The sequence below is a fragment of the Entelurus aequoreus genome, linkage group LG27 (assembly GCF_033978785.1).
Source record: "Entelurus aequoreus isolate RoL-2023_Sb linkage group LG27, RoL_Eaeq_v1.1, whole genome shotgun sequence".
In the NCBI taxonomy this organism is placed as follows: Eukaryota; Metazoa; Chordata; class Actinopteri; order Syngnathiformes; family Syngnathidae; genus Entelurus; species Entelurus aequoreus.
Genome location: NC_084757.1, coordinates 5,260,347 through 5,282,890, shown reverse-complemented (window position 1 = coordinate 5,282,890; position 22,544 = coordinate 5,260,347). Strand labels below are relative to the sequence as shown.

Genomic DNA, 22,544 nt, shown 5'->3' with positions numbered 1-22,544 from the left:
GACCCAAAAAACCTCCCTCCCCCCATTTCTTTCAGTTATTAATATTCTGCTTCCTACATTATATATCAATATATATCAATACAGTCTGCAAGGGATACAGTCCGTAAGCACACATGATTGTGCGTGCTGCTGCTCCACTAATAGTACTAACCTTTAACACTTCGTTTTACTCATTTTCATTAATTACTAGTTTCTATGTAACTGTTTTTATATTGTTTTACTTTCTTTTTTATTCAAGAAAATGTTTGTAATTTAGTTATCTTTTTTTTTTTTTTTTTTTTTAAAGTACCTTATCTTCACCATACCTGGTTGTCCAAATTAGGCATAATAATGCGTTAATTCCACGACTGCATATATCGGTAATTAAAGAGTTGGACAATATCGGAATATCGGCAAAAAGCCATTATCGGACATCCCTAGTTACAAGTTAGGGAAAGTCCTTCTAGTTGCACGGAGATGGTCTAAAAACGTACTTTTAAATGTGAGTTGTTATAAATGATCCTTACCAAAAAGTTTTTTTTTTTTTTTTTTTTTTTAATCGATTTTTGAAAATTAGAAATGTATTTGGAATCGGGGTAAACGGTTGCAAAAATAGCTCAAAAAGTTAGCATGTTAATGCTATCATGCTTGCAAACTAACGTGCGCATGATAATAATTGGCTTGTGTCACATACCAAGGAATTAGGGTGGGGGGTACAATTAGCATGCTAACATCAAAGTGCTAACTTTTTTAGCTACGGTAATTGTTACATTTTTGTCTCTCTCTAATTCCTTGGTATGTGACACAAGCTAACTATTATCATGCTCATGTTAGCTTACAAGCATGCTAACATTAACATGCTAACTTTACGTTTTTTTCCCCCCGCAAATTACACAGCATGATAACTTTTTGCGCTAAATTTGCAGCCGTTTACTCCAGACGATTTAGGATCCATTCTGGATTCAAACCGATTTTGGCATAAGTCCTTCTGGTTGCATGGAGATGGTCTAAAAACTTACTTTTAAAAGTGAGTTGTTATTAATGACCCTTACCAAAAAGTTGATTTGATTTATTTTTAATACATTTTTCAAAATTAGGAATGTATTTGGAATCTGCGTAAACGGTTGCAAAAATAGCTCAAAAAGTTAGCATGTTAATGTTAGCATGCTTGTAAGCTAATTCCTTCGTATGTGACACAAGCCAATTATTAACATGCTCACGTTAGTTTGCAAGCATGCTAACATTAACATGCTAACTTTTTGAGCTATTTTTGCAACCGTTTACCCCGATTCCAAATAAATTCCTAATTTTCCAAAATCGATTAAAATAAAAAAAATAAATACATTTTTGAAAATTAGGAATGTATTTGGAATCGGTTGCAAAAATAGCTCAAAAAGTTGGCATGTTAATGTTAGCATGCTTGTAAACTAACGTGCGCATGATAATAATTGGCTTTTGTCACATACCAAAGAATTAGAGGGGGGGAAAAAATAAGTAGAACTAGCATGCTAACTTTAAAGTGCTAACTTTTTTTTAGCTAATTGTACTTCTATTTTTCTCTCTAATTCCTTGGTACGTTACACAAGCTAACTATTATGCTCACGTTAGCTTACAAGCATGCTAACATTAACATGCTAACTTTACGTTCCCCCCCCCCCCCCCCCAATTACACCGCACTATAAGGCGCACCTTCAACGAATGGCCTATTTTACAACTTTGTTCATATATAAGGCGCACCGCATTATAAGGCGCATAGAATAGACGCTACAGTAGAGGCTGGGGTTGCGAGAGCTGTTGTGGTTCAATATTGGTCCATATATAAGGCGCACCGGAGTATAAGGCGCACTGTCAGCTTTTGAGAAAATTTGAGGTTTTTAGGTGCGCCTTACAGTGAGGAAAATACGGTATTTGCGCTAAATTTGCAGCCGTTTACTCCAGAGTCATATAACTTGGTACGTAACACTTGTGAACATTAAAGTGCAAACTTTTTTATTTAACACTTTACAAGTGTCATGTACCAAGTTATATGACTCTGGAGTAAATGGCTGCAAATTTTGCACAAAAAGTTATCATGCTAATTTTTAGCCTGCTATCCGTTAACACAGGGGTCACCAACCTTTTTGAAAGCAAGAGCTACTTCTTGGGTAGTGATTAATGCGAAGGGCTACCAGTTTGATACACACTTCAATAAATTGCCAGAAATAGCCAATTTGCTCAATTGACCTTTAACTCTATGTTATTATTAATAATTAATGATATTTACACTTAATTGAACGGTTTAAAAGAGGAAAAAACACGGAAAAAATGACATTTAAATTTTGAAACATAGTTTATCTTCAATTTCGACTCTTTAAAATTCAAAATTCAACTGAAAAAAAGAAGAGAAAAACTAGCTAATTCGAATCTTTTTGAAGAAATTAAAAAAAGAATTTATGGAACATCATTAGTAATTTTTCCTGATTAAGATTAATTTTAGAATTTTGATGACATGTTTTAAATAGGTTAAAATCCAATCTGCACTTTGTTAGAATATATAACAAATTGGACCAAGCTATATTTCTAACAAAGACAAATCATTATTTCTTCTAGATTTTCCAGAACAAACATTTTAAAAGAAATTCAAAAGACTTTGAAATAAGATTTAAATTTGATTCTACAGATTTTCTAGATTTGCCAGAATAATTTTTTTGAATTTTAATCATAATAAGTTTGAAGAAATACTTCACAAATATTCTTTGTCGAAAAAACAGAAGCTAAAATGAAGAATTAAATTAAAATGTATTTATTATTCTTTACAATAAATAAAAATAATTTACTTGAACATTGATTTAAATTGTCAGGAAAGAAGAGGAAAGAATTTAAAAGGTAAAAAGGTATATGTGTTTAAAAATCCTAAAATCATTTTTAAGGTTGCATTTTTTTCTCTAAAATTGTCTTTCTGAAAGTTATAAGAAGCAAATTAAAAAAAATAATGAATTTATTTAAACAAGTGAAGACCAAGTCTTTAAAATATTTTCTTGGATTTTCACATTCTATTTGAGTTTTGTCTCTCTTAGAATCAAAAATGTCGGGCAAAGTGAGACCAGCTTGCTAGTAAATAAATACAATTTAAAAAATAGAGGCAGCTCACTGGTAAGTGCTGCTATTTGAGCTATTTTTAGAAGAGGCCAGCGGGCTACTCATCTGGTCCTTACGGGCTACCTGGTGCCCGCGGGCACCGCGTTGGTGACCCCTGCGTTAACATGTGTCACATATCAAGTTATATGACTAAGGTGTATGGCTGTGTAATTGGAGAAAAAAAACTTAAAGTTAGCTAAAAAGTTATGTTTATGTTAATATGCTAACATTAGCATGCTAGCAGCTAACAAGTGTAACAGACAAAAACAGGATGGCGATGTAACAATTATCAATTAAATTATTATTGGCTCTGATTTAAAAATACAAATCGCGTTCTGGATGTGAATTTTATTTATTTTTTTGTACCACTAGAAAATAATTTAATGTTAGTCGTCGTCAAAATTTCCACAAATAGTGTTCCCCACACTAAAAGGACTCTAAAATCCAATTCTATGTTGAACATGTGAATGCAACGCTGTAGAAAAAAAGACTTGCTAGGCTGTGGATGGTTGTTAATAATATTATTTATATATATATTTTTTTTACTCAAATGTTTTACAAAAACACTTCAAATGTGGAAGTTCAGCTGATCTACTTATAGATGACATTTACACACAAAAACAAAACCTGTATACGAACAATACTAGTTCTCAGCCAAAAACGACACAAGTCGCGCTAAAAGCAAATTAGCGCAGACGACAACATCCTCGCACATTTAAATGACAAAGTACAACCATGGGGGCAGAGTTCAAATATATATTTTTTAAAATCTGAATTAAAATCTTTTAAAATGTATCTATGTGGTAGAAAAAATAGAAGGAGCATCTAGAAAAAGGTTTAAAGCACCTCAAAAAAAAAGGAATGCGGTTATATTATGTTTTTTTCTGCCGTCTTACGTGAAGCTTTGTTGAGACAATAGGAAACTTCTAGGCTTTTGTAAAAGTTGTTAGAATAAGTTAGTATCAAAAAATAGGAACAACTGAAGAAAGGAACTTGAAATGTTGAGACATACTAAATTGGACTGAGTGTGTGTGCGTGTTACCTAGAGATGTTTGATGATGTCACAGGCAAGACGGCGTGAAGACGCTGTCCCGGAAACAAAAGTGAGGTAGCGTCCTCGCCTCTTCTTCCTGTTTCCTGCTGTGCTTTGTCCGACAAATGAAAATACTGCACTTTTAAAATAGGAGTAAAAAAAAAAAAAAAAAGTCTGAAGTGGTCCTGATGCAAGTGGTCCATGATGGCGCTACTCCATGATGGCGCTACTCCATGATGGCGCTACTCCATGATGGCGCTACTCCATGATGGCGCTACTCCATGATGGCGCTACTCCATGATGGCTCTGTAGATGACGGGCTCGATGTAGTCGCCGCGGTACCGTGAGTTAATGACCCGTTGCCTCTTGGACTCCTGGATGATCTCCTTGTCCTCGAAGATGCCGTCGAACCTCATGTCCGACGCCTTGGACTGCGCACACGGACACGACATGAGGCGCCAGGGCGGGACCACTTGGGGACGGCGGCGACGCTCACTCACCAGTCGGGACTTGACCCTCTTGGGGAGCTCCTCGTCCAGCGTGTACACGTCGTCTCGCTTGGCCGTCAGCTGGGAGCCGTCCTCAAACTCCACCTGGGCAAGGACACTGTTGACAGGCCACGCCCACTTTGCCCGCCACACTTGTCAAAACCCTAAACCTAATGCGAATCCCAGTCCTAACCAAAACCTTGATCCAAATTCCAACACCAACACTAAACCTAACACTATAAGCAATCCCAGTCTTAACCAAAACTTTAAACCTAATCCAAAAAAACCTGAATTTTAATACCAATCCAAAACCTAATTAACACTTTAACCCTAATCCAAACCAAATCCCTATCCCCAAATCCAAACTATACCCTAAACCTTGATCCAAATTCCAACCCCAATCAAAACACTAACCCGAAAACAAACCCCGGTCCTAACCTTAACCCTATACCCCCACCCCAAAAAACTTGCTTCCAACCTAAAACAAAACCTTGAACCTAATCCTAATTCCCAACCCCAGTCCTAACCAAAACCTTGATCCAAATTCCAACACCAACACTAACTCCAAACAAAACCTCAACACTAAACCCAACCCCAGCTCTAACCAAAACCTCGACCAAAATCCCGACCCCAATCAAAACACTAACCCGAAAAATTAACCAAAATCTTAAACCTGAATTTTAAAACCAACCCAAAACCTAATCAAAACTTTAACCCTTATCCAAACCAAATCCCTATCCCCAAGTCCAAACTATACCCTAAACTTAAAGCTAAAGCCAACCCCAGTCCTAACCAAAACCTTGATCCAAATTCCAACACCAACCCCAAACAAAACCTCAACACTAAACCCAACAAAACCTTGAACCTAATCCTAATTTTCAACCCCAACAAAATGACTAACCCTAATCCCAAACAACCCTTACACCTAACACTAAAACCAACCACAGTCCTTGACCAAAATCCCAAGCCCAATCAAAACCCTAACCCTGAAACAAACCCCGGTCCTAACCTTAACCCTATACCCCCCCAAAAAACTTGATTCCAACCTAAAACAAAACCTAAACCTAATCCTAATTCCCAACCCCAACAAAATGACTAACCCTAATCCCAAACAACCCCCACACCTAACACTAAAACCAACCACAGTCCTTGACCAAAATCTCAAGCCCAATCAAAACCCTAAACCGAAAACAAACCCCGGTCCTAACCTTAACCCTATACCCCCCCCAAAAAACTTGATTCCAACCTAAAACAAAACCTAAACCTAATCCTAATTCCCAACCCCAACAAAATGACTAACCCTAATCCCAAACAACCCCCACACCTAACACTAAAACCAACCACAGTCCTTGACCAAAATCTCAAGCCCAATCAAAACCCTGAACCGAAAACAAACCCCGGTCCTAACCTTAACCCTATACCCCCCCCAAAAAACTTGATTCCAACCTAAAACAAAACCTAAACCTAATCCTAATTCCCAACCCCAACAAAATGACTAACCCTAATCCCAAACAACCCCCACACCTAACACTAAAACCAACCACAGTCCTTGACCAAAATCTCAAGCCCAATCAAAACCCTAAACCGAAAACAAACCCCGGTCCTAACCTTAACCCTATACCCCCCCCAAAAAACTTGATTCCAACCTAAAACAAAACCTACACCTAATCCTAGTTCCCAACCCCAACAAAATGACTAACCCAAATCCCAAACAACCCTTACACCTAACACTAAAACCAACCACAGTCCTTGACCAAAATCCTAAGCCCAATCAAAACCCTAAACCTCAAAACAAACCCCGGTCCTAACCTTAACCCTATACCCCCCAAAAAAACTTGATTCCAACCTAAAACAAAACCTAAACCTAATCCTAATTCCCAACCCCAACAAAATGACTAACCCTAATCCCAAACAACCCTTACACCTAACACTAAAACCAACCACAGTCCTTGACCAAAATCCCAAGCCCAATCAAAACCCTAACCCTGAAACAAACCCCGGTCCTAACCTTAACCCTATACCCCCTAAAAAAACTTGATTCCAACCTAAAACAAAATCTCGAACCTAATTCTAATTCCCAACCCCAACAAAATGTCTAACCCTAATCCCAAACAACCCCCACACCTACCACTAAAACCAACCACAGTCCTTGACCAAAATCTCAAACCCAATCAAAACCCTAACCCTGAAACAAATCCTGGTCCTAACCTTAACCCTATACCCCCCAAAAAAACTTGATTCCAACCTAAAACAAAACCTAAACCTAATCCTAATTCCCAACCCCAACAAAATGTCTAACCCTAATCCCAAACAACCCCCACACCTACCACTAAAACCAACCACAGTCCTTGACCAAAATCTCAAACCCAATCAAAACCCTAACCCTGAAAAAAATCCTGGTCCTAACCTTAACCCTGTACCCCCCAAAAAACTTGATTCTAACCTAAAACAAAACCTTAAAACTAATCCTAGTTCCCAACCCCAACAAAATGACTAACCCTAATCCCAAACAACCCCCACACCTAACACTAAAACCAACCACAGTCCTTGACCAAAATCCCAAGCCCAATCAAAACCCTAACACTGAAACAAATCCTGGTCCTAACCTTAACCCTATAATAGGGTTGCATGGTATACCGGTCCTAGTATAGTACCACGATACTAACCATAAAAAGTACAGATTTTAACTAACTCTATACCCAACCCCGACCCTAAACAAAGCCTTAAACCCTGACGATGAGGATCCTACCAGGTACATCTGGATGACACGTGACGCCTCAAACTTGGCACCGTACATGAGGCCGTCCGTCCACCGCACCTGGACCACCTCGCCCTTGGGGGGAGGTCCCAGCTGGGCGCAGTCTCGGCTCTGGGGTGGGGGCGATGAGGTTACGTGGAACATGGTTAGCGCCACCTGAGGATGTGTGCGCGCCTTGCAGCCCAGACGGCGACCTACCACGATGTCTTCGGGGAACAGATTGTCGCTGAAGGAGCCGTCGTCGAAGTTGACCTCGTAGAAGGTCTCCTTGGAGAGCTGCACCACGTCACACTGGTAGTAGCGGCCGTTCTTGTGCTTGCAGATCACCTTCTGGCCCACCGTCAGCTCGTGCATGGCCGCCGTGTTGCGCTGTGGGGGAGGGGGAGTCACCGCAGTCAGGAACACACGAGGAAGAAAAGTGCATCTGCGCTTACTTCGATCTGGGCGGGGCCTTTGTGTCGGCAGCAGGTGACGTGCACCACGAAGGGCCACTCGTCGGGCTGCATGAGGACGCCGGCGGCCTGCGCGCAGGTGGGGTGGTAGGCGGTGGGACAGCGGCCATGTGAGCACTGCACGCAGCAGCCCGACGCCTTCTTCATCCTCTTCTTGCAGTAGTAACACTTCTGCAACAACACGCAGCCGTCAGACTGCGCTCGGAACGCAAACCGACGCCCGCACTGATTGGCTGTGTAAAGATGACATCACCGCCTCCATTCATTCTTTCTTTTAAACTTGCAAATACCGTCGCCAGTCCAAGCCGTGAGATGGCAGTTGACGGTGAGTTTGGCTAGTCACTTCAATCTCTGCTGAATCTAGTCTTTTGTTGCGCGCTAAAAAGTGTTAATACTGTAAGTATTGTACTTATTACACACCAGCTGTTTGATTGCAACATGCATCTTAGTTGTAGTTTTCATTTTTAAGAAAGTGGAGCCTTACTTTATTTACGCTGGAGCGTTTTGAGTCAATTACTTTGTCTTGTTTGTCAAATGTATTAACAATATACACTATATTGCCAAAAGTATTTGGCCACCTGCCTTGACTCACATATGAACTTGAAGTAGGGCTGGGCGATATATGGATATATCGCGGGTTTGTCTCTGTGCGATACAGAAAATGACTATATGGTGATATTGGAGTATAAGTCCTCACGCAGTTGCTTTTAGCTGTGGGCATTACACTACATCTCACTCTTTCTTGTATCTGCTTCTCACAGAGACATAAAACAAGCGCACCTTCTTACATACGTCACATACGGTCGCAACGTCATACACTCTCGCGGAGCAGAGAGGTAGCGGCATGGTAAAGTTAGCTGTGATGCTAGCGGTGTGGTAGCAAACGAAGGAAGAATTAATTGCCAAGAAAAACAGCAGAGGGTCCATCGTCTGGCGGTGGTTTGGCTTCAAGCGGGAAGACGTTGAACAGACAACACTAATATGTCAAGTATGCGGCAAAAGCGATGCTACAAAAAGTAGCCGCACTGCTAATGTGTAGCACCATTTGAAAAGTCACCCGCTAGAGAATGAAGAGTGCTTGAAACGCCGCATGTCAACATCTCCGTTCGGTGCCACACCCACAAAATGCCGAAGCAACCATTTCCAGAACACCACCGTATGAAAAAAAAAGTCAACAACAGAAGGAGCTAACGTCCGCAGGAACCTACCACATAGTGAAGGACATACACTATTTGATTTCCTATTATGCAGCTCATTTTTATTTGACACTTATCGAAATATCTTGTGTGACATCATGCACAAAAGTGCACTTTATTTGTTTTAAACTATTGTAGTGGCGTTCTGTACAAAAAGTGCACTTTAAAGGCCTACTGAAAGCCACTACTAGCGACCACGCAGTCTGATAGTTTATATATCAATGATGAAATCTTAACATTGCAACACATGCCAATACGGCCGGGTTAACTTATAAAGTGACATTTTAAAATTCCCGCCACACTTCCGGTTGAAAAACTCCTTTGGATATGATTTATGCGCGTGACGTCACAAAATCCACGGAAGTGGTTGGACCCCATCGGACCCGATACAAAAACCTCTTGTTTTCTTCGACAACATTCCACAGTATTCTGGACATTCGTGTTGGTGAATCTTTTGCAATTTGTTTAATGAACAATGGAGGCTGCAAAGAAGAACGTTGTAGGTGGGATCGATCGGTGTATTAGCGGCTAAGTACAATACTTACAGCAACACAACAAGGACTAGCAGACTCCTAGCCGATGCTAGCCACCAAACCCACGGATGAAGTCCTTCGTCGCGCCGTCGATCGCTGGAACGCAGGTGAGCACGGGTGTTGATGGGAAGATGAGGGCTGGCTGGCGTAGGTGGAGCGCTAATGTTTTTATCATAGTTCTGTGAGGTCCGGTTGCTAAGTTGCTAAATTAGCCTTAGCGTTGTTAGCAACAGCATAGTTAAGCCTTACCAGGCTGAGAATTTTTAACCGTGTATTTACATGTACATGGTTTAATAGTATTGTTGATCTTCTGTTTATCCTTCCAGTCAGGGGTTTATTTATTTTGTTTCTATCTTCATTTGAGAACGATGCTATCACGTTAGCTCAGTAGCTAAGTGTGTCACCGATGTATTGTCGTGGAGATAAAAGGCACTGAATGTCCATTTCGCGTTCTGGACTCTCATTTTCAAGAGGATATAGTATCCCAGGTGGTTTCAAATACAAATCCGTGATCCACAATAGAAAAAGGAGAGAGTGTGGAATCCAATGAGCCAGCTTGTACCTAAGTTACGGTCAGAGCGAAAAAAGATACGTCCATCACTGCCTCTCAAGTCCTTCACTGTAACGTTCCTCATCTACGAATCTTTCATCCTCGCTCAAATTAATGGGGTAATCGTTGTTTTGTCGCTCCGAATCTCTCGCTCCATTGTAAACAACGGGGAATTGTGAGGAATTTCAGTAGGCCTCTAAAGGCCTACTGAAATGAATTTTTTTTAATTTAAACGGGGATAGCAGATCCATTCTATGTGTCATACTTGATCATTTCGCGATATTGCCATATTTTTGCTGAAAGGATTTAGTAGAGAACATCGGCGATAAAGTTCGCAACTTTTGGTCGCTGATAAAAAAAAAGCCTTGCCTGTACCGGAAGTAGCGTGACGTCACAGGTTGAAAGGCTCCTCACAATTCCCCGTTGTTTACAATGCAGCGAGAGCGATTCGGACCGAGAAAGCGACGATTACCCCATTAATTTGAGTACCGGACACGGTACTCATCCTGGGCAGCACGGTGGAACAGGGGTTAGTGCGTGTGCCTCACAATACGGAGGTCCTGAGTAGTCCTGAGTTCAATCCCGGGCTCGGGATCTTTCTGTGTGGAGTTTGCATGTTCTCCCTGTGACTGCGTGGGTTTCCTCCGTAGCACGTTGAATGACGCGGACACGTTTGTTACAGAATTCTTTCAAATAAGCTTCTGCCTTGGAGAATTTTAATTATTTGATACTACTAATTACTTTAGACTTAGACTTCCTTTTTATTGTCATTCAAATTTGAACTTTACAGTACAGATAAGAACGAAATGTTGTTGCATCATCTCATGGTAGTGAAGGATAAAAAATCAATAAGGTGCAGATATAAATAAATAGATTACTGTACTGATAAATATATTGCACTTTTGCATATGCATCCAGTTTGCAGTTTATGGATGTATAACATACATCCATAAACTGCAAACTGCAATATTAAGGAAACGTATTACCTATGTCTAGCTTGTGTGATATTGTGTGCTTGGCCGTTGTGCAGCTGCTCGCTCCTGGTAAAGCTCACCAGTTTAAATCTCTGCAGGGGAATCCCACTCAGATCCACAGGAGTCCTCTCTTTGATGTTGACGAAGCGAGCCTCCAGCACGGCCACGGCGCACAGCACGTGCACCCACCTGCGACACACGCCGCAGTCACTCAGGTGCGACTGCGACCCGCCCCTCCTCCCCCCGAAAAGACCAAACCTACTTGTTGTTGTTGGCCTTCTGCAGAGCTCCGCCCCTCAGGCAGCACAAACAGCAGTTCTGCAAAACACGACAACATCATCGCCTTGCGGCTAACCATAGATTGTACATAACGGAAACCAAGATAAGACACCCTTATCAATAGGTAGCAATAGTAATTAGGAATATGAATAACACTGCGAAACAGGACTTGATGAGCTGTGGACATATTAAAAAGGCTTAGTGGCCACATGCGTGGACAGCACCTTTTAGCTCTTATTTCCAAAATTGTGTACACTACTGAATTGGGGTCTTATGGCCACTTATGTGGACACTTATACTGCCATCTGGTGGTGTCAGAAGAGTATAACATACAATGGAATTTGGGGGAAAAAAAGTGTAAAAATAAGAATTAGCATGTCACTAAACATGAAGTACACGTTTGTGTACTTATGGACTAAGTACATCATATCAAAAGATGACTCTTTGTTTTTATTCTAATTAGGGTCCAATAAGCCCAAATAGCAAAGAGAAATAAAAAACAGCATGTAAACAAACAGCTTGGGCCTTAAGAGGCTAAAGGTCCCAAAACCCACCAAAAGGGACCATCTTCCCCCTAACTGTCCCAAAGTACCCCAAATAGGACCACCTTCCCTAAAAGGTCCCAAAAACCCTAAAGGATAATCTTCCCCTTAAAGATCCCAAAGTACCCCAAGTAGGGCTATGTTCCCAAAGGTCCTAAAAAACCCAAATCTGACCGTGGGCCCCAAAAGTTCCCTAAATAGGACCATATTCTCCTACAGGTCCCAAAAGAACCCTCATAGGACCATATTCAATTAAAGGTTCCAAAGTAATCCAAGTAGGACAATCTACCTTAAAGATCCCAAAAATCCAGAAAAAAGGACCATCTTCTCTAAATGTCCCAAAACTCCCCAAAAAGGACCATCTTCTCTAAATGTCCCAAAACTCCCCAAAAAGGACAATATTCTCTAAATGTCCCAGAACCCTCCAAAAAGGACCATCTTTCCCTTACATATCCTAAAGTACCCCAAGTAGGATCATGTTCCCAAAGGTCCCGAAACCCCGAAATGGGACCATGTGCCCCAAAAAGTCCCAAAGTACCCCAAATAGGACCATAATATCCCAGAAATCCCAAAAGACCCCAAATAGGATCATATTCTCTTAAAGGTCCCAAAGTAATCCAATTAGGAATCTTTAAAACCTCTAAAGGCTTAGTGGCCACATGCGTGGACAGCACCTTTTAGCTCTTATTTCCAAAATTGTGTACACTACTAAATTGGGGTCGTATGGCCACTTATGTGGACACTTATACTGCCATCTGGTGGTGTCAGAAGAGTATAACATACAATGGAATTTGGAAAAAAAAAGTGTAAAAATAAGAATTAGCATGTCACTAAACATGAAGTACACATTTGTGTACTTATGGATTAAGTACATCATATCAAAAGATGATTCTTAGTTTTTATTCTAAACATGTAAACAAACAGCTTGGGCCTTAAGAGGTTAAGGATGGCAGTATATGCGGAGGTTTATACATTCAACCAGAAGAATACGGTTTGAATTTAATTTTAGTGTGTTTCCGCAGGTGCCGCCATTATTGTGTGATGTCACATCATGTTGCCTGACCTCCACCATGGCGTTGGCTTTGCAGCGGGCACACTTCCACTCCTTGCTGACCCTGGCCGGATCCACGCCGTAACAGCCTGGAAGAAACCAAGAGACGAGACTTAACAGCCCGCAACGTCGCTTTCCGCGTCACGCACGCGCTCCTACTGGTGTGGACGCGGACGCTGCACTGCGAGCAGCTGACGAGGAGGCTGGTGCCGTCCTCCTCCAGGCGAGGCGTGAGCGGCGGCTCCTCGCACTCGGCGTCGTCCTCCGTGGTGGTGGCGAAGCACTTCTCCGGGATCAGCGGCTTGGTCCGCATCCGCCCTCCGCCCGCCATGACGGGAGCGTTGGCGCCGCTGGCACGCCCGGTCTGAACGCGAGGAGACGATGTGAGACCAGCGGACAAGTGAGGACGAGGACGCGGCGTCTACCTGCTGGTACGTGAGGAAGAGCGTGCAGATGGAGCAGTATGGAGGCTTGGAGCCCATCCTCTGGTTGTACTCTTTCTCCTTCTTCATGTTGGGGGGTCTGTTCTGCCACAGGTGGGCCAGAGGTTTGGTCCAGCCTTCGCCTTCCAGACCGCCTTCCTCCACTGGGGACGCCTCCTCTGGAGCCTCTGAGGCACAAATACACACGCTGACAGGCGCTGAAGGAATCAATGGGAATGTTGAACTGACGGACCTTCGTCGCTCAGGCCGTCCTTGATGAGCGGGTGGTGGCCAGGCAATTGACCCAGATCACTCGGCTCACATGCTACTTTCGCCTCTACTGCCCCCTGCTGGACACACACACACACACACACACACACAATAATAAGTATGACCTTTTGTTGCATATTTTCCAAGCTGTGTGAAGTTGAATTCTGATTGGATAATTGTGTGAATGCTCCTAAACATTCACACACATGCTTTTGTACACCAAAATTGTTCTATTTATTCTTCTTCTATCTTCTTCTCCAGATTTTGGAGCGCTCTACCTTCCACATTTTTCATCCGATTCAAACCGTATCGACTTCAAACTGTTCAGCCTATTTGGGAATCGCGGGCTTTCCCTTGACAAATTCCCAGATTTCCCAGAATTCCAGGTTTTCCGGGATATTTTCCCCATTCAAAATGACATCCATCCATCCATCTTCTTCCGCTTATCCGAGGTCGGGTCGCGGGGGCAGCAGCCTAAGCAGGGAAGCCCAGACTTCCCTCTCCCCAGCCACTTCGTCCAGCTCCTCCCGGGGGATCCCGAGGCGTTCCCAGGCCAGCCGGGAGACATAGTCTTCCCAACGTGTCCTGGGTCTTCCCTGGACGTGCCCTAAACACCTCCCTAGGGAGGCGTTCGGGTGGCATCCTGACCAGATGCCCGAACCACCTCATCTGGCTCCTCTCCATGTGGAAGAGCAGCGGCTTTACTTTGAGCTCCCCCCGGATGGCAGAGCTTCTCACCCTATCTCTAAGGGAGAGCCCCGCCACCCGGCGGAGGAAACTCATTTCGGCCGCTTGTACCCGTGATCTTGTCCTTTCGGTCATAACCCAAAGCTCATGACCATAGGTGAGGATGGGAACGTAGATCGACCGGTAAATTGAGAGCTTTGCCTTCTGGCTCAGCTCCTTCTTCACCACAACGGATCGATACAGCGTCCGCATTACAGAAGACGCCGCACCGATCCGCCTGTCCATCTCACCATCCACTCTTCCCTCACTCGTGAACAAGACTCCCAGGTACTTGAACTCCTCCACTTGGGGCAGGGTCTCCTCCGCAACCCGGAGATGGCACTCCACCCTTTTCCGGGCGAGAACCATGGACTCGGACTTGGAGGTGCTGATTCTCATCCCAGTCGCTTCACACTCGGCTGCGAACCATTCAAAATGAATTGGCCATTTTTCAAACTGCCACCATTTCCACCTTCAACATATTCCACTCATCCTGGACATTCAAACTATCATTTTTCCAAGCTCCAAAAAATTCCAGGAATTCACAGAAATCCCATTATTTCAAACCCTTTTTTCTAGCAACCACTCCTTCTACAATTTCAACCTAATTCAACCGTTCCACCGTCAAAACATACCTCTTAGTCAAGACAAAAAACAAAGTTGATATGTGACCTGTGCTGGCAATGAGGAAAATTTAAAAACTGAGTTATTGTTATTTACACATTCTCCATCTAAAGACCTTCAAAATGATATATGGTTTGTTGGAATCGGACAGAAAATGACCGAGTTACATCCGATTGAAGTCGACCAAGTTTGAGGGTCCGTTTTGAGAAAAACCAGCTTAAAGTTTACTGTTCCGGAACAGAAAGTTCCAAAACAAAACTCCATAGCCACCATACCTTAAAAGTCCTTGTAGCAACACCAAAATTGGTACAATTAAAGTCAAATCCCATGTCTAAAGGAAAAATATATATTCAACTCTATTGAAAACGGTTATGTACAAAAATTTCAACACTGTTATGTCACAGTTTTTTTGTTCACTGGTCAGTTTGTCAGCTGGTCAGCTGTCCGTAATATTCCTGACCAGCAGCACTAAGAAGATTTGCCGACTGCAGTGAATTTAGCGCACTTGCAACCGCCTGTGTACCATCTCCACCTTCTAAGAAGCTTGATAAGTACGGCCCCAAGTCTTTAAAATATTTCCTTGGATTTTCAAATTCTATTTGAGTTTTGTCTCTCTTAGAATTAAAAATGTCGAGCAAAGCGAGACCAGCTTGCTAGTAAATAAATACAATTTAAAAAATAGAGGCAGCTCACTGGTAAGTGCTGCTATTTGAGCTATTTTTAGAACAGGCCAGCGGGCTACTCATCTGGGGCCGTACTTATCAAGCTTCTTAGAGTGCCATTTTACACTTAAGTCCTGAGAATTTGCGAAATTTAGTCCTACTCTCAAATTTAAGAATAAAAGCTTTTTATCAACGTTCTTAAGTCTAAGAATCACTCCTACTCTCCACGATATTTAAGAGACCTTCAGAGGTGTCTTAAGTGGTTAGGAGTTGCCAGCAGGGGATGGCACTGAGGCGAGAGAGACGTGCGCGAACGTTCAGGGAACGGAACAATGTCCTGGATTTGTTTGATGACGAGCAGCTGATCAAACGGTATCGTTTAGACAGAGCGGGTATTATTTTTGTCACAGATTTAATACTTTTCGATTCCTTGTTGATTTCTGCATGTGTCTGCAGTGGGCTAGTATATATAGAGCCACCCACACCACTTTCAAATTAGTTGCCTAATTAATGAATTGGAAAGAAAATGTTATGAGAGTAGCGTATGTGTGTGGTCGTGAGGTGAGTGAAGTCAGTGAGTGTGTGGGCGAGAGAAGAGAGGGAGCGGTAGCGTGAGTGCCGGCGGGGACTAGTTTGTTTTGTATTATTTTGTAGATTATTGTCAAAATATACACTCCCATTGTCCACTTAAATATTTCCAAGATATTTCTTTATTCTTAGAAAAGGGATTCCCTTCCGTGATTGGTCATTTCTATGGACACAGAAATGACGTCACCTAAAATTGCGTTTACGGCACATAGTAATGTCGTAATTCAGCTCTGAGTGTGACACTTAAGATTCAGTCCTACACTTCGCTGAAAGTGTGAGTAAGACGCTTGATAACTAACTTTTAAGTGCAGCTTTCAGCGAATAATTTATTTACTCTTAAGTCAACTATTAGCAGACTTCTTAGGAGTAATTCTAAGAAGCTTGATAAGTACGGCCCCTGGTCCTTACGGGCTACCTGGTGCCCGCGGGCACCGCGTTGGTGACCCCTGGTCTAACTTATCCACAAAAATAATAATTAAATGTTCGAAAATCACCTTTTTTCACCAAATATTCCGCTGGAATTACTGTGTTGTTTTTCATCAGGGCGCTGCCATGATCCCACAATGCACCGCGCGGGGTGATTCAACCAATGAGGGTACGCCTCACAGCGACCCTTAGCAACAAGCCGTATTTGTTTACGTCGGGACAGGTTTAAAAACTCGAATTGTATTGGTTCAGAATGGCGTCATCGGGAATTCCATGCTCATTTTTAGAAAGTAGGTAAACTTGGCGTCACATTGATAGCAAATATGGCTAGGGGGATTCCCCCTTATTGCCGCCAGTGAGCGTTGAAAACACTGGATTTTCTCAAGGAATTTTAACACAAAGGACTAATTTCTGAAGACATACCTCGTACAAAACCTTCAAATAAAGGTGATTTAAGATGTTTTCTTGCTATTTCCATGATTGGGATCGCTAGATTGTGGCTTTATGGACTCATTTTTGTGAAAATCTCAATTTCAACCAAGATACATTTTTTTCACTTATTTGCCTGTAGCTCAAAATTAGCCTGTGCGTATTCCGACTCATTTTGCCAGCACGGGTCACATATTTGAAGGTCGTAATATTTGTTGCTTCCTATGCTGTACGTATATACTGTTATACTATTTGATCTTGCACTGGTACTGTATGTGACTACTGTACTTCTACTTGTACTGATACATCTACCATAACTACTGTAACTTATTGTGCAACTCACTGTCTTGTAATTAATGTACATCAGAGCTATTACATTTTTTTTATTTTTTGGTATTTAGTGTATTAGATTCTGTAACTAGTGTTTGGATCCCACTGTACGCAATATCTGAAGAGCATGGAAAAAAAGTGTACTCTGCATGTGACCAATACAACTTGAAACTTGAACTGGAAAAATTCCCGGTTTTCCCGAAAATCCAGGAATTCCGTAGTACTATTTCTCAATTAAAAATGTTACTACTTCAAGATTTCCTGACTATTTTGAAAAATTCCAACACCAACTCAGTCAGAAAATTCAAGTTTTTTACCATTAAAAAAAAATAATCCCTTTTTAATTTCCATGAAATTTCCACTGGAAAGAATGGGACATTTTTCTAAGTTCCACAAATCCCAAATTTTTTTATCCGATTCAAACCGTTTCAACTTCAAAATATTCAGCCTGTTCAGGAATCGTGTGCTCTACTTCAACAATTATAAAACAAAATCCCGGATTTCCTAAAATTCCCAGTTTTTAGAGACATTTTCCCCATTCAAAATGAATTATCCATTTTTCAAACTTCAACAATTCCCACATTTTTCAACCGATTCAAACCATTCCACCTTCAACACATTCAATTCATCCTGGAGATTCAAACTATCATTTTTCCAAGTTCCAAAAAATTCCAGGAATTCACTGAAATCCCGTTATTTCAAACTCTTTTTTCTGGCGACTACTCCTTCCACATTTTCAACCTAATTCAACCGTTCCACCGTCATAACATTCCTCTTAATCAGGACCAAAAAAAATTTGATATTTGAACTGGAAAAATTCCCGGTTTTCCTGAAAATCCGTAGTACTATTTCTGAATAAAAAATGTTACTACTTCAACATTTCCCGACCGTTTTGAAAAATTCCAACGCCAACTTTTTTTTTTTTTAATCCCTTTTTTCACAGAATTTCCATGAAATTCCCATTGAAAAGAATGGGACATTTTTCTAAGTTCCACAAATCCCAAATTTTTTATCCGATTCAAACCGTTCCAACTTCAAAATATTCAGCCTGTTCAGGAATCGTGTGCTCTACTTCAACAATTATAAAACAAAATCCCGGATTTCCTAAAATTCCCAGTTTTTAGAGACATTTTCCCCATTCAAAATGAATTATCCATTTTTCAAACTTCCACAATTCCCACATTTTTCAACCGATTCAAACCATTCCACCTTCAACACATTCAATTCATCCTGGAGATTCAAACTATCATTTTTCCAAGTTCCAAAAAATTCCAGGAATTCACTGAAGTCCCGTTACTACAAACCCTTTTTTCTGGCGACTACTCCTTCCACATTTTCAACCTAATTCAACCGTTCCACCGTCATAACATTCCTCTTAATCAGGACCAAAAAAAATTTGATATTTGAACTGGAAAAATTCCCGGTTTTCCCGAAAATCCGTAGTACTATTTCTGAATAAAAAATGTTACTACTTCAACATTTCCCGACCGTTTTGAAAAATTCCAACGCCAACTTTTTTTGTTTTTAAATCCCTTTTTTCACAGAATTTCCATGAAATTCCCATTGAAAAGAATGTGACATTTTTCTAAGTTCCACAAATCCCAATTTTTTTATCCGATTCAAACCGTTTCAACTTCAAAATATTCAGCCTGTTCAGGAATCGTGTGCTCTACTTCAACAAATATAAAACAAAATCCCGAATTTCCTAAACTTCCCAGTTTTTAGGGACATTTTCCCCATTCAAAATGAATTATCCATTTTTCAAACTTCCACAATTCCCACATTTTTCAACCGATTCAAACCATTCCACCTTCAACACATTCAATTCATCCTGGAAATTCAAACTACCATTTTTCCACGTTTAACAAATTTCCAGGAATTCCTGTTTTTTTCTAACCTTGTTTCCAACCTTTTTTAGTCAATGACTCATTTTACATTTTTCAAGCCATTTCAAACGTTCCACAGTCAAAACATTCCTCTTAGACAGGACAAAAAACCAAGTTGGTTTAAGAACTTGAAAAATTCCTGGTTTTCCCAAAATTCAGTAATACCATTTCTCAATTAAAAAACTGTTACTACTTCAACATTTCTTGACCGATTTAAACAATTCCAACACCAACCAATTCAGCTCATTCAGGACATTCATGCTCCTAATCATTTTTTTTTAAATCCCGCTTTTCTCTCTCTCTCTGTCCACTACTTGCTGTCCATCCATATCCTTCCAAGTCAGACCTACACTGTTCCAATATCCATTTCTCTGTACTCAATTGTTGATGACTGATGATAACAACCAAACCTAACCCCCCCCCCCCTCCACACCCCGGATTGTAAATAATGTAAATAATTCAATGTGATTATCTTGTGTGATGTCTGTATTATGATGATAGTATATATCTGTATCATGAATCAATTTAAGTGGACCCCGACTTAAACAAGTTGAAAAACTTATTTGTGTGTTACCATTTAGTGGTCAATTGTACGGAATATGTACTTCACTGTGCAACCTACTAATAAAAGTGTCAATCAATCAATCAATCCCAAAATTCCCATTGAAATGAATGGGACATTTGTCCAAGTTGCACAATTCCCACATTTTTCTACCTCAGGGGTCACCAACGCGGTACCCGCGGGCACCAGGTAGCCCGTAAGGACCAGATGAGTAGCCCGCTGGCCTGTTCTAAAAATAGCTCAAATAGCAGCACTTACCAGTGAGCTGCCTCTATTTTTTAAATTGTATTTATTTACTAGCAAGCTGGTCTCGCTTTGCCCAACATTTTTACTTCTAAGAGAGACAAAACTCAAATAGAATTTGAAAATCCAAGAAAATATTTTAAAGACTTGGTCTTAACTTGTTTAAATAAATTCATGAATTTTTTTACTTTGCTTCTCATAACTTTCAGAAAGACAATTTTAGAGAAAAAATACAACCTTAAAAATGATTTTAGGATTTTTAAACACATATACCTTTTTACCTTTTAAATTCCTTCCTCTTCTTTCCTGACAATTTAAATCAATGTTCAGGTAAATTTATTGTTTTTATTGTAAAGAATAATAAATACATTTTAATTTAATTATTCATTTAAGCTTCTGTTTTTTCGACGAAGAATATTTGTGAAATATTTCTTCTAACTTATTATGATTAAAATTCAAAAAAATGATTCTGGCAAATCTAGAAAATTTGTAGAATCAAATTTCAATCTTATTTCAAAGTCTTTTGAATTTCTTTTAAAATTTTTGTTCTGGAAAATCTAGAAGAAATAATGATTTGTCTTTGTTAGAAATATAGCTTGGTCCAATTTGTTATATATTCTAACAAAGTGTAAATTGGATTTTAACCTATTTAAAACATGTCATCAAAATTCTAAAATTAATCTTAATCAGGAAAAATTACTAATGATGTTCCATAAATTCTTTTTTAAATTTTTTCAAAAAGATTCGAGTTAGCTAGTTTTTATCTTCTTTTTTTCGGTTGAATTTTGAATTTTAAAGAGTCGAAATTGAAGATAAACTATGTTTCAAAATTAATTGTCATTTTTTTTGTGTTTTCTTTTCTTTTAAACCGTTCAATTAAGTGTAAATATCATTAATTATTAATAATAACATAGAGTTAAAGGTAAATTGAGCAAATTGGCTATTTCTGGCAATTTTTTTAAGTGTGTATCAAACTGGTAGCCCTTCGCATTAATCACTACCCAAGAAGTAGCTCGTAGTTTCAAAAAGGTTGGTGACCCCTGTTCTACCTATTCAAACCATTCCAACATCAACACATTCCACTCATCCAACAAACACTTTCCCAAGTTCCAAACCAAATTCTGTTTTTCCTGGAAATTCAAACTCTTCAACATTCAAACCATTTCAGAGTTGAAACTATTCTTACATTCATACTACATTCTGTCAGCATATCACTTCAACTTCAGCATTGGCGCATTCACACCTCATCTAGTTTCTGATGTACTTGTGTAATGAGAGAGGGCGTGGCCTAAAGACATCGGCACCCTTTCTCAGGCTGATTAAAAAAATGGAACTGTATGCAAACATTTTACTCACTTTGCTGACGTCTTTCTCCGCCTCAACCATTTTTTCACCTGCGTCCTTCGCCTCCTCTTCCTCTTCTACTTTGGGCGGGGCCTCGTCCTCTGCGTAGTCTCCCTTGGCGTAACTGTGCACGTGCAGCACGTCGGCGGGGCTCAGCGTCCTCTGGAAGACTTTGTGCGCCAGGCCGCCCTTGCCCACCTCGGCCTCCTTGTCGCTGACATTGGCCTGCGCCGAGCACAGCGCCTCCACCTGGCTTTCCGCCGAGCGGAGCGCCTCCACCTGGCCTTCCGCGGTATCGGGGCAGAGGGCGTCTGCAGGAGGAGCGTCGTGCTCGTTTGTTGTCGGACTTTCTTGCCTGGGAGGCGTTTGCTTGATGCTGGACTGGTCTTCTTGCTCTTCCTCTTGAGGCGATGACTCCACTTTGATTGCCAGGTCTGAATAATAAGCAAAGTTAATATAGATTATTTCATACTACCAACATGTAACAGGTTAAAATGTACTTCGGCTTAAGCAGGCTTTTTACAGAACATGTTAAACTCTTACAAAGATCTTTATTTTTTATACATTTCTACTATTAATTTTACTATTTTATGTTCCCATCTATTTATTATTTTATATCTAATATCTATCTAATATCTATATATATATCTATATATATATACTGTATATACCAGGGGTCGGCAACCTTTACCACTCAAAGAGCCATTTTGGAAAGTTTCACAAATTAAAGAAAACAATGGGAGCCACAAAAATTTTTTGAAAATTTAAAATGAAAAACACCGCATACAAAGCTTAAATTGCTTCGCGCTATGTTAACCAGGGGTCTCTGACACACGCACCGGCACGCATCTCAATATGGAAATTTAATGTTAGTGCGGCCCGCGACTTTTAATTGAATGCCGCTTGATAGCGTCTTTCTTGCCAACCCTCTCAATTTTCCGGGAGACTCCCAAATTTCAGGACGTGCTGGCACTGCTTTTAGCGCCCTCTACAGCCTGCCCAAACAGCGTACATGCTTGGCCACATGTTGAATGCAGCTTTTGCTTGCTCACGTAAGTGACAGCAGGGCATACTTGTTCA

At 40.8% G+C, this 22,544-nt stretch overlaps 1 protein-coding gene across 4 annotated transcripts in view; it reads right to left on the bottom strand.

Annotated features, from left to right (window-relative positions):
- Positions 1-3,076: 3,076 nt before the first annotated feature.
- kdm4aa (lysine (K)-specific demethylase 4A, genome duplicate a) overlaps positions 3,077-22,544 on the bottom strand; it is a 49,382-nt gene continuing 29,914 nt past the window's right edge. The window contains exons 11-23 of one of the 4 annotated variants that reach the window (XM_062038383.1): positions 21,477-21,898; positions 13,628-13,724; positions 13,378-13,562; positions 13,112-13,316; positions 12,965-13,041; positions 11,343-11,398; positions 11,161-11,269; positions 7,810-7,998; positions 7,574-7,744; positions 7,367-7,486; positions 4,630-4,722; positions 4,435-4,560; positions 3,077-4,386 (exon numbers count right to left, since the gene is read on the bottom strand). In XM_062038383.1, coding sequence (XP_061894367.1) covers positions 4,372-4,386; positions 4,435-4,560; positions 4,630-4,722; positions 7,367-7,486; positions 7,574-7,744; positions 7,810-7,998; positions 11,161-11,269; positions 11,343-11,398; positions 12,965-13,041; positions 13,112-13,316; positions 13,378-13,562; positions 13,628-13,724; positions 21,477-21,898 — 1,865 coding nt within the window. In that variant the 3' untranslated portion in view covers positions 3,077-4,371. Of the gene's footprint in view, positions 4,561-4,629; positions 4,723-7,366; positions 7,487-7,573; positions 7,745-7,809; positions 7,999-11,160; positions 11,270-11,342; positions 11,399-12,964; positions 13,042-13,111; positions 13,317-13,377; positions 13,563-13,627; positions 13,725-21,476; positions 21,899-22,544 lie in introns of all 4 variants that reach the window. The other 3 variants (XM_062038382.1, XM_062038381.1, XM_062038384.1) reach the window with 3 other exon arrangements.